General features: G+C 43.6%; 1 protein-coding gene across 4 annotated transcripts in view; it reads right to left on the bottom strand.

The window, feature by feature from the left end:
- Positions 1 to 12,106, bottom strand: part of cicb (capicua transcriptional repressor b) — a 38,212-nt gene that overhangs the window by 7,580 nt on the left and 18,526 nt on the right. For 3 of the 4 annotated variants that reach the window (XM_063485711.1, XM_063485712.1, XM_063485713.1), the window contains exons 3-13: positions 7,762 to 7,911; positions 7,434 to 7,608; positions 6,732 to 6,843; positions 6,437 to 6,619; positions 6,208 to 6,340; positions 5,939 to 6,117; positions 5,446 to 5,584; positions 4,659 to 4,756; positions 3,572 to 4,559; positions 3,335 to 3,474; positions 3,049 to 3,209 (exon numbers count right to left, since the gene is read on the bottom strand). In XM_063485711.1, coding sequence (XP_063341781.1) covers positions 3,049 to 3,209; positions 3,335 to 3,474; positions 3,572 to 4,559; positions 4,659 to 4,756; positions 5,446 to 5,584; positions 5,939 to 6,117; positions 6,208 to 6,340; positions 6,437 to 6,619; positions 6,732 to 6,843; positions 7,434 to 7,608; positions 7,762 to 7,911 — 2,458 coding nt within the window. The remainder of the gene's footprint in view (positions 1 to 3,048; positions 3,210 to 3,334; positions 3,475 to 3,571; positions 4,560 to 4,658; positions 4,757 to 5,445; positions 5,585 to 5,938; positions 6,118 to 6,207; positions 6,341 to 6,436; positions 6,620 to 6,731; positions 6,844 to 7,433; positions 7,609 to 7,761; positions 7,912 to 12,106) is intronic. The other variant, XM_063485714.1, reaches the window with a different exon arrangement.

Here is a 12,106-nt window from a genome sequence, read left to right as displayed (position 1 = left end):
GAAGCTGCACGCGTGGCTTGCCTTCTCCATTTTAATGTTGCATCAAAGAAAGCACAGCAGCAAACCTGTAAAGGGAGGATCAACGTGTTCCCTCTAAGTATTTATGTGTATATATACAGCACATCTGTCATATGCAGAAAGCCTGCAAAATACGGTTGCAGCTATTGATTTCTTTGTTAATCGAGTATCTTATTAATTAAGTAAGTTATCGGATAAGAAATACTTTTGCCTTATTAATGAGATTGCTCATTGGTTTACACCTTAGAAATTACCAATTTTAATAGTTTAACTGAATTAAACACCCATCCACAGAACTAAACTGCTAAATTAAAATCAAATTAAAAAAAATTAAAAATGCAAAATGCAAAAATAGACAGATAACAAATACAGAAATTTGGAGCCTATCACAGCTATCATAGCGGGGGGATACAGGGTACACCCTGGACAGTTGGCAATAAAAAAAAAAAAAGGTACATAAAAACAAAGGACTTCAGACTGAGTTCTGACAGGATTGTACCTCCTGGATGAGGTACATTTGCTATGTGTTCACGTGTATGTGTCTTTAAGTCTTGTATGTGGTGGCTGCAATGAAGAAAAACGTTCTTTGAACTGAACTGTTTGCCATGTGCTGAGCTGCAGCATGTCTCAATTCAGAAAACAGATGTTCTGATAGTGTAGCTGTTAATAATAATAATAATAATAATAATAATAATAACTTTATTTATAAAGCGCTTTCAAACAAAGTGCTGTACAGCTATTTGAAACTAAAAAGATGAATAAATAAAAGGGATAAATAGCAGTACAAGTAAAAACACAATACAAGTTAAAAACAGTAAGAATTTAAAAAGTAAAAGGCATAGAATTAAGACATGTAAGATAGGGTGAACAAATGTGTCTTCAACTTAGTTTTAAAAACCTCCACAGAGCATGCCTGCCTAATATTTTGAGGGAGGTTGTTCCAATAATTATTAATGATTAATGATAATTAATGATAATAATAATTCAGTGTCCAACCTAACAGCCCCAGGTCAGTGGCTGAGAGTTTCACTTGCCCATGCAAACAAAAAAACAAAAGCAAGTTTTGAATTTTGTTTTAACTTTTGTTTTTATTTTTATATATATTTTACATTACTAGAGCCTTGAAATAAGCTGTAAAGGAGGGTATTGGGTTTACTACACCCTATACCCCCCTTTAGATTCACCCCTGCTTGCTTCAGGTATCGCTGTGATAGAAAGTGGGCCAGCTGCAGCCTTTATCAATCTGCCTAATTTAAATTAAACGTATTAGATTAGGTTAACAGCTCATCTGCATATTTTATGTGAACTTCTATAGCATTAACGTAGATTCCTTGTAGTCTAAGATAAATGGCGGTGGAAGTGAGCAGCTAAAACGTTGCAGCTTGTTGAACAGGTGGGTTTAAAGCTTTGCATGCAGCTTTTTCCCAAGTAAAGGTTTTTACAGTGATTAAAGTAACAAATGCTGCTGTTTTCTTTTACGCCACCTGAGCTCACAGTCTTGACGACAGCTCCACATTAAACTACGACAGCATCATCTTTACTGCTGCTGTTGTACTATCAGTCTTTTTGTGGAAAAACTGGGGGCTGCATGGCCTTAATATTATAATACTTTTTGTTCACATGTGCTCCTAAATACATTCCTACTGCGGGTCTATTTTTAGTCACAAATGTGGGTGAAACGCTCACGCTTACACGGTGACAACTGAGTGCAAACGAAGCATCAAAGCCAAGAATTTGCCTCAAAGATTTTTTTGTAATTGAGCTACTCGATGAATTGTTGCAGCCCTAATGCAAAGACACTTCCAATAAGTGAACAATTACAGAGATCAACTGCAGCTCAGGGATACTGGGGACTAGGGTGCACAAGGCTGGCATATGTTTATAAATGAGTGCTTGTTAATCAGAGTTGAGTCAAGCCTTACTGGCACATTTGTTTACAGCTGCTCTCAGACATGTGATGTGTTGCATTGCTGGGTTTATCTATCTGTTAGAAAATAGCTTTTAAGCTGTCAAACATCAGTCTCCATTATATAAATGCTTTATGTCAATTCAAACACGACTGTTATGAACAGCAGTGGAAAGTTTAGAAATACTGTGAGTAGTGAAAAACAGCCCCAATAACCACACTGGAAGTTTCACTTCATTTATTAACTAGAATTTAAAATGTGTTTAACACAGGCTGACAGCACTAAAGCTGTTCCAGTTAGCTATGAAAAATGGGAAACGGATAGGTCAACATTTGGCTGCCGGCTAATTCCTCATCTTGCTCACATGCTGTGTAATTTATAGGTAAAGCATTTACTGGATTTTCATTTTTAAAGTGAGTGGAACGAAAGAAAATCCAAAGAGGGGGGCAAATGTGGGTAAATCGATGGTGCTTTTCAGATTAGTTTTATTTTCTATTGTTGCCCTGCACTGCCAGATCAACAATGTTCTCAGTGAACAAAACACTTTTCTTATGCCTCTTTTAATTTTGGCTCAAAGGGCTATTCAACAGATCATGCTTTCTTTCTCATAAGAAACAGTTGGAGGGATTAGCTGTGCATGTGTTATATTACTCAGCTGTCATAATAAGGCAGCAGACATGATATAAGTTCTTTAAATACTAAAATTTTCTGTTTTTAACACATTAACTTTTTTCTTTTTAATCACATTACTATATTTTGCACCTAAAGAAATTTTGTTACTGATTCTAATTAAGAAGAAAGATATGACACCACAAGGTTACAAACAAGCACACAATTAAAAATATTTTTTTAATGATTTTTAAAGAGTGCCAACATGGTGATGGTGGTGTTTATTTTGTTCCTTGTTCTTTATGGGATCTCTGTGCTCCTCTTTCTGGTTTCATCTACTTTCCCAACCCCCAGCTGGTTGCAGCAGAGTGCCGCCCCTCCTTAGAACTGTTTCTGATAGAGGTCTCTTCCTTTTAAAGAGGAGTTCTTCCTCCCCACTGTCACCAAGTGCTATTGGTGAACTATTGGTCCCATATTCATATTCACTGTCTCCCTGCAGTTTGATATCTCCTACCTTGTAGGTGCTGGTGGCACTAGAACAGCCTGGGAGGGGGCTGATCCTGGTGCTACCACAGCAGCTGTGCCCACTGTTACAGGGAAGGGGCTGGCAGGATGTACTGCTCCACCCTGAGGCAGCTGAGATTGAACAACGGGCATAGGAGCTATATGGATGATCTGGGGGGGAAAAAATAAAGATAGAAGAACCAACACAAATGTTCATTTGCAGCTTTGCTCAGATAAAGCTTTAATAAGAAAATGGCTACAGTTTAAAAACACGTCATCAGTGAAGCACCGCTGACCTTGCTTCCGGACTGAGCTCCATTCTGGACAGGAAGAGGTGGAGCCACAATCGGAAACTGCTGGGCAGGCGCTGGCGCGGTCCGCACTGTTGCCATGGGAACAAGCATTTTACCCTGGAGCGCCGGAGACTGTGCTTGCACTGATGAAAACGCGGATAAACAGGGGGAATGAGCATTTCATTAGAAGTCAACACAGACTATTAGCTCCAGTGCTGTGTCTCCTGTTAGAGCTTTCACCTCTAGTTCCTGGGCCGACTCCCACTGCTGAGCTGGACGTGTATCCCGTCAGTGGACTTGTACCCTGCTGCTTTCCATTGGCCAAGGACACATGTGTCGGTGGAGCTGTGGGCAGGTTGAAGACACTGGTTGGCTGGCTGAGCTGCTGAGGTGGACTCTTTGGGTTGGTGTTGGCAGGTAGGGTAGGCAGAATGTACTGGACTTGAGTGATGGCCTTACTCCCAGGTGCCAGGGAGGAAGCAGGAAGGAACTGGGGCTGAAGCAGGGGCAGAGGCAGGGGCCCGTTGGTTTGGCTATGCTGAGCTGAAACAGCAGTGGGTGGAAGAGCCTGCGGCTGAGATGGCTGGGGTTGTGGGGAGGGGGTTACAAGCTGTATAGAGGGTTGGGGAGGCAAAGCCCCTCCTAACACTAAATTAGTCACTACACCACCTGGACCCATAGCTGGACTGGGTGATGACGAAGAATAGTACCCACCCCCTGTGGCTGTGGCCCCGCCTCCTGAAGCTGAACCAATCAAGAGTTGCGGCTGCTGCTGGGGAGTCAGAGACTTCCTTTCGGAAGGATGAGGGCTGGATGAAGTGGCTCCATCTCTAGGTTTGCTGGCAATAGGGAGCGGTGTGCTGATAACAGGACGCATTACATTGGTCACCACTGTAGAGGCCACCCTCAGGAGTGGGTTCGCCCCCAGCGAACTTACTGATGAGGGAAGAGGCCCTCCGGCTGGAGAAGTGGACATGACTGACTGACCAGAAGAAAGGGAGAGAGAAGAGGCTTGCCCACTTCCACCTTCCTCCCCTCCAAATGCATCCTTATTCTCTCCCTCTGCTCTTTCCTTCCTCCTGTGGTCCAAAAACGCTCCCCCTCCTGATCTCCCCTCATCATAGCGCTTGGTGGTGGGGTAAGAGGACAGTGAGACACTCCTACCATGAGGAGTATGGTGTGAGGAAGAGGAGGAAGCAGAAGAGCAAATGACTGGAGCAAAAACTCTCTGAAAAGGACAAATATACAGATGTTACACAGGATAATCACCTTTAAAATGTTTCAAGAAATCTGTGTGTTTTAAACTGATAGCTATCAATGCCATTACCTTTCGATCGCTTTCATCACCCGAACCGTTCTCGCTATCGCTGTCAGTCACACGCTCCTTACACTTGAGGTCTATGGAGCTGCTAGGATAAGGGTCCTCTGTGGAAAGAAGCACACACTCCAGCTACACTTGATATTCCCTAAAATTTAACATCCACTCAAAAGGTCAGGGAAAACGTATGATGCATTCATGTAATACTGGGAGAAAGCAGAGAGCACCTCTTACCCAAGGTTGTCAGCTTGCATTGTAATCTTGTAGTCAGACCAGTTAGACAACTTTAATTAGCCATTTTTGCTGTTACAGAGTTAAGCTCTTTCAAAAGAGGTTGAACTCGCTTTATTATTTTTGATTTTATTTCTAATGCAAATCCCAGATGATGTGCATTTGCAGCCATTTAGCAAGGATATTGTTAATGTCAGTGATACCTGAAACTTCAGACTTGTAATTACAAGCGAGAAGCTGACATGAACAGTTTTTCACACTCAGCTGCTCATAATTACCATTTAAATGATCAGATAATTGGGGCATGTCTGAAACTGCTCTCACTTCTTAAAATCTGAAATGTCAAAGTGGCCAATAACAGGAGAGACTAAACAACATGTGACTGTTTCACAAGGAACTAACTGCTGACATTACCTCTTAGTACTGAGTGGGTGTTTTGTTTTTTTTAAACATACAGAAGATGACAATGCGCAGTGTGGTTCAGTGCTGCTGGAAGCAGTTTACTAACACATTAATTGCTCTAATCTAATATGGCTGCATGAGCACAGTAGTATTCATTTCTCACCAATGACATCATCATCTCCCTCCTCCTCACAGATGACCATGCGCTCCTCATCACTGGTCATGTCCTCGCTGACCCCACGCTGAGACTGTGCCAAAGGAGGGGCATGGCTCGAGAACTGATTGCCACCATCCCCACACATCTGAGAAAAGAGACATATTAGGATGACCTTCTTGTTGTAACCTTATTTGGGTTTGATGTAGCAGCGTGTTAAATGTGTTCAAGATGCCAGTCTGGGACTGAAAATGCACCATCCTACTGCCAAAACTGTTTTTTCATGTTTGTTCCCAGCAAAAGTAGAAAACATCTTCTATTGCTGGGAACAAAAAAGTTAAACTTTGTCCTTTTCACAAAATGAATTCACAAAACACATCTTTTAATTACTGACTGAACTGGTAGCAGTAATGGCTGCCTTACATTTATTCTTAAAAAAAATACTAAGCTTCAACATTCAATATTCAATATTCTCAGTTGATGAGCTGCTCTCCTCTCTCACCTGTGCCAGTTCTGCAAGGGCTTGCGTATTACCCCTGTCACTCCGCTCCAGGCTGTGCACAGCACTTTGGGAGAAGGCTCTGGGGCGAGTAAGCTGACTCGCATGGCCTTCTCCTGTACTCCTCTCGGACACACCCACCAGTCCTGGACCGACACCCTTCAGCTCGACAGAATGGGGCTCTGTCCCAAGGCAAAAATATCACTGATAAGGACTTGAAGAATAATGGGCATATGAGAATCTCTGTAAATGTATACTGCATATTGACCAACCTGTGGATTCAGACATGCTCCTCTCTCTAATGTCTTTGCTCCCTGGTACCCCACGACCTTCAGAGCTGGACTTCTTTCTGTCTTTATTGCACCACTTCCAGTCTGGGTGGGCCTTGAAGTGGGCCTCTTTGACCTGAGACCAAGAGAAGGGACAGGTATGCATCTAAACTGATATACAACTGAACCATTTTCTAAAATTATGTACATCTTTCTGTATGCATCTGGATACCTGGAAGGCCAAATCATGGTACTTCTGTTTCTCTTTAGGACCTAGAGCGTACCACCATTCCCCAAGAATCTTGCTGACTGTCCTGTTGTCCTGGTTCGGGTGACGCTGGTGAACCAATGCTCGATGGCGCTTGCTGAAAATCATAAATGCATTCATTGGTCGCCTGATGTGGTCCTTCTCCCTCTGAAAGAGTGAGCAAGAAAAACAGTCAGATATTACGTGACATAGCTTAATTAAGGACACACTGAGAATTGTGTTTTTGTGGATGCAGTGAATAAAAAAAGACAAACACCACCTTTCCAGGGCTGCTCTTGTCTCCATCTTTGGGCAGCGCACTGAGCGACTGAGTACGTCTCTTTCCTGGTGATGTAGAGAGAGGCTGCTCTTGTACGACTCCTGGAAGGAAGCTAAAGGAGACAGAAAAACATCTCTGTGTCTATAATCTTTAATTTTCCATACCCACATGGAGGCTGGCCCATTAGCACTTCTTCTCTTTCCATCTCTAATATTTAAAAACCCGGTAATTTTCTACTTAACATCGGGTATTATTTACCTTAAAGCTGCAAGTCTATGAGATGTAGAAACTGAGCACAAGTAGTTCATCTCCCATGAGATACAGCAGCAGATTCAGCAGATAGCTAATCCATTTCAATGTCTGACAGCCTGGCCACTGCCTTTCATATAGTGATAGAAACCAGAGATGGAATGCTTTTGTTCCCATCTGCTTTGTTCTGGCATTGAGCTGTTCTGCCCAAATTAGCGCAAGGATACAGAAAATATCACACTCCCTTACTGTATGTGTGGGTACACAGCACCACACAGAAAATTACTGTGAAAGCTGGCTTGGACAAATACATAACCACTTTAACAGATAAAACATGAGGGTTTGTGCTGCCTCTATCTCTCTGTGTTCTTTTAGCCTGACAGATTCACCCACAAAATCCCAACACAGTGAAAAAAAAGAAAGAAAGAAAGAAAGAAAAAACCCTGCTCTTACGGGTCATCCACATCACTCTCAGTTTCACTGTCAGGCCTCTCCCTCTCTGTATCTCCTTTCTCTTTCTCTGGAGGCGGCTCATCTGAAGCAGGGGGAGGCCTTGATGGGGGACCTCTCTCTACAGTGGGAGGTGCCTCTGCAGGCTCCTGTGGCAGCGCTGCCACCCCCTGACACTCTGAGGAAAAACAACAAAGATATGAATATTATTCAGGGCAAAGTAAGCAGTAAATGCTGCTGAAGTTTCAAAGGAAAATAACCCGAAACTGGTGACAACACCTTTTTTTTTTCCTCCTTACAGCTTCTAGGTCAGTCATAATATAAACATTACCCGTCTTCAGACTGGCTGCTTGAGGGTGGTTGACTGGGTGCTGGCCCTCTCCTGGCTGAGAAGTAGCATCTGATTGGGTAGGTGCCAGAAAGGGGACCAATGAATGCCAAGGGAAGACTGGAACTGACCGGGGCTCTACATTGGTCCACACTGCAGAAGATAAAAGGAATTCAGATTAATTTGCCTGATAAATTCACAATATGAGGCCTTGCCTTGAATTCAGATTCAAAACAATCTGTCATTCGTACTAACAAATCAAGAAACAGCTTACTTATTTAGAGGAGTCACTGTAACACTTACATCACAGTCGCATTCCTACTCAATGACCAATTAGTTTACAATGTGATCAAGCACAAATGTTATATTATTTTGGATGGAAAAACAACAAAAAAATACTAAAAATCAGACAGACAACAACAGAGTACTTCTTGCAGTAGTACTTTGGCCACAGTAGCATCTTGAATTTTAGCCATCTAACCACAGGTTGGATAACATCTGGGATAGTAGGTAAAGGTCGGTGGTTACATGGCAGAATAAGAAAGAACCAGTGCTTTGAAAGCTACCAGTAATATCAGTACTACCACAGTAACAGATCAGACCTCCATCCACTAAACTGGTTAAATCATTCCAAAAACTGCAGATGTACAAAAGGACTCTCTGTTCCCAATAACAGGCTGAATGGAGAACAGAAGCCATTACCAAATGTCATAAATAAAACAAATGCTGTATAACTCATTATTTCCTTTACTGGAACAAAGAAAGAAAGAAAGAATCTCTAGATAAAAATGCTTCATACATTAACAAAAACACTCAGAAAGGCACTACACTGTGTACCTGCATTACACTTCAGGTAAACAATAAGGTATGGACTAACCAAACATGCTTAATCCTTGGCGAAGATACTGAGGATTCTCTGATGAGAACATTGTTGAACGAAATCCTTGATGTTTTCAAAAGAAAAAATCTTTTTTTAAAAACGTAATGATAATGAGTCCTTTTAAAATCTTTATTCTATAACATGCAGATATCCAGGTAAGAGAACATGTTTACTCCAAAAATCTGGGAAGCTCATAGTGTGTCTGGATCCCTTTCATCCCTACAGGTTGCAGCCATCATTCAGAAGAATAACTGCATCACTTCCCGACATGATGAGGTCTTCAAGAGGTATCCTTATTTATTTATTTTTAACCTAACTAAAATACGAGATAAGAGTCCATATATCCGTATCGCAGTATGCCGCAATCTAATAACGCACACGGAACAAACATCAGTGGACAGGATGTACTGTAAACGATTCGTAAGAAAAAACAAAATAATGTTAAATTTGTGCGAATGTAGCGGTGTACAGACGAGCCACTGAAAAAAGACGATTATGATCGAAGGCAGGGTTCCGCCTCCCTTTGGTCTAATTACCCCCGATGCCCTCTCTCCCTGTTTGTTTACATTACTACAGCAGCCCGGGCATGAAGGGGTTAACAAGGCCTCGAGCCCATCCACGGCCTGGATTGATACAGCCACCCGGGAACTACGCAGTCCTTCTGGGCCATGTCAAAACGTGCTCTGCGCTACTACACGGTTTTGCGCAGGTGGGGCTCGGCAGGTACTTAGAAGCACATGAAGTCCCGGACTCGCACAGCTACAGAGCGCCGTATCGATCAGGGTAAAACAGCGCTGCAACAAGCAAAGTGGGGTGATCACAGCTCAAGTGATTCTTCTATTTCCAACTACTGTGAATCTGCTTAATGTCCAAGTGTTCGCCGTTTCCCTCAACACCGACTTTCAACACTTGCTGATTCGGGCATTTTAAAAGAAAAAAAAAGGGGAGGAGGGGGGGTAAAGAAATCACGGCAAATTTAGCTGCCTCTTGCAATAACCGGAGCCTCAAGTGCACCGCTCCAAATTGGACCAACCTCTCGGGAACGCCCCTGGTCGTGCACCCGCCGCACAGACACGGGCAAAAGAAACGCAATTATTTTCATGTCGCAACTATAAAACCCTATTTTCAAATGTACTGACGTCAAATATAACCCGCCGAGCACTGTCTGTTAAGTGCATTACTCCGAAACTTGTTTCTCTGATATATGCCCCCCACCCCCCTCGGGATTACGATATGCACCTGTTTTAACCAGGCAATTCAGTTAACACCTATAAAAGAAACACCGAACTAGTTGTATTTGTTCCCACTCATAAGAAGACATCGTTACCGTAAATCTGGTGCATTCATCCATCACCCTGCGCTCACAATCCCGCTATCCATCAGTTTGATTACCGAGAAAACCACCTGTACTGTCTCCGATTTAGCAGTTCCTATCCTGCCTGACGAAACTGGCCACAAACCTGACGTTAGCTAGCAACTGATGAGACTACAACACAGCGATGAAAGCGACCACGGTGAGGACTCCTGGCTCAAGTCAGCGAGGAGAAAAGGAAGGAGGGGAGGGGGGGAGATGAATCGCAGTTGCTGTTGTATTTTTCTTACTCCTCCTCGATCAAGCTTTCAAGGCAGCAAAAGAGTGGCCGGTTCTAGATGCCCCCCCAGTACAGGACCAGAACACGGCGGGGGGTGGGGGCTTTAAAACCCGCGACGCTGGGTGATAGCCGTTGGAGAGGTCGGTCTGTCTGCAGCAGGTTAGCTAGCCACTTCGTGCGGACGACATCGGCGCGCACACCGTCCAGTCCGCTGACTACTTGCTGTTACTCGTGTTGTTTTGGCCCAGAAAAGTCCTTGTATCACATCTCCACACCTCCCAGCCCGAGTTTACTCCCTTATTTTTGCCTCATTCGCTCTCTCTCGCGCGCAAGCCTTGGCCCTTTCTTTCTCTTTCCCTCCTCTTCCTCTTGTTGTAAACTAGGCTGCTTGCCCCCCCCACACACCTCCTGTACTCGTACCCCTCCCCTTCTCGTCCTGTCAACCTCGCCCAGCCTTGTCCCGCCCCCCCTGGGCGAATACTATTCGGCTATTCGCCCTGGCGTCGAACCGTCATCTACCCGCCGCGCACGCTGATTGGCGGAAGGGTGCGCTGGAATGCCAGTCATATGCAAATTACACCCGGCGTTACAACTATAACCTCTTCTCCCTCTAATCTCGAAGCTTCTTTAAAATACTCAATAATAGTTAATAAATATTTTCACTGTATCGATATGGGAACACGAGCTGGAGTCCGTGTAAGGCCTCAAAAGTGAGTATTTTTGTGCTTCTTTCTTTCATTGGTGGAGGAGTCGTAGTAAACCTTGAGTGGTGGGTGAAAGCGCGTATCAAACGCCGAAACTCAGATGTAGGCCAACCAATAGTTTAACAGAACTTAGAGAAGCTCCGCCCCCTTACTAATGCTCTGCTCCAGTTTTAATACACAAGAAGACCACACATGCAGGGAGGCGCTAGTGTGCTATCTGCGCTTTACCTGTCACGCTGCTTCGGTCTCTCTAGGGAATCTGCACAGGGGGTGGACTCTGATGAGGGCTTTGGGGTCAAGATTGCAATGCATACCCCCACCCAATAAACCTAGATAAGCATGCAGGGTCATTACAAGTTAGACATATAAATCATTCGAAAAAGGAATTTGAAATACATATAACCATTTTCTGGTGATGCTACACGTTTGCTTTCAGAAACACAGCCAAGAGCCACGAGGCAAGTGGTGCAATTTTCCACAATAAAAAACTCTTTCAAATCTCCAAACATTTTTCCATCTCTCCATCATGCAAATGTGCCTCCTCCAAGACAGAATTAAAAATGTTCTGATGCAACACTCACAGGGACAAGGAGGAAAAGGGAAAGAAAAGAAGAAGAGAATTGAAAACAGGAGAGCAGGACTGGTTAGAAAGAGAGGAAAAAATGGGTGGAACAGACTAACAGTGGAGAGGACCAGAGGGTAAAAATAGACTGAGAGTCATTTTCAGGGGAGGGGGGGGGGGGGGGGGGTGGAGAGAAAACAACTTGTGAAAACAGAACTTCTTTCAAAAGGAGGAAGGGTGTGAGAGGCCTGAGATGGGGCAGACAAAGGGGAAGCATTTAAATAGATTTTATAGACATTATACTGATGAGACAGATAGAAAGAGGATGGGTATTTGTGATGTGGGTTCTCACTGCACTATATGAGGCAAGAACTGCTTCTCAGCCTTTTTAATGGTTCCATAAGACAAATACAATACTGGGAGGGACTGAATTTATCACCAGCAGCCAGTCAGCACATCGGGAGCTTGAGACCTGACCAATAAGGCTGAGAGACACACTGGCAGCAGCTGCCCTTAGTAGTAAAAAAGTTAACCCTCTAAGTCCTGGGTTACACTTCTATAAGAGTATTTGGAAATGTTTGCAACTCAAGGGTATTGAGGACATTTCCTT

This window comes from Pelmatolapia mariae, linkage group LG10_11, assembly GCF_036321145.2.
Source record: "Pelmatolapia mariae isolate MD_Pm_ZW linkage group LG10_11, Pm_UMD_F_2, whole genome shotgun sequence".
Taxonomy (NCBI): domain Eukaryota; kingdom Metazoa; phylum Chordata; class Actinopteri; order Cichliformes; family Cichlidae; genus Pelmatolapia; species Pelmatolapia mariae.
This window is presented reverse-complemented; position numbering and strand designations above follow the sequence as displayed.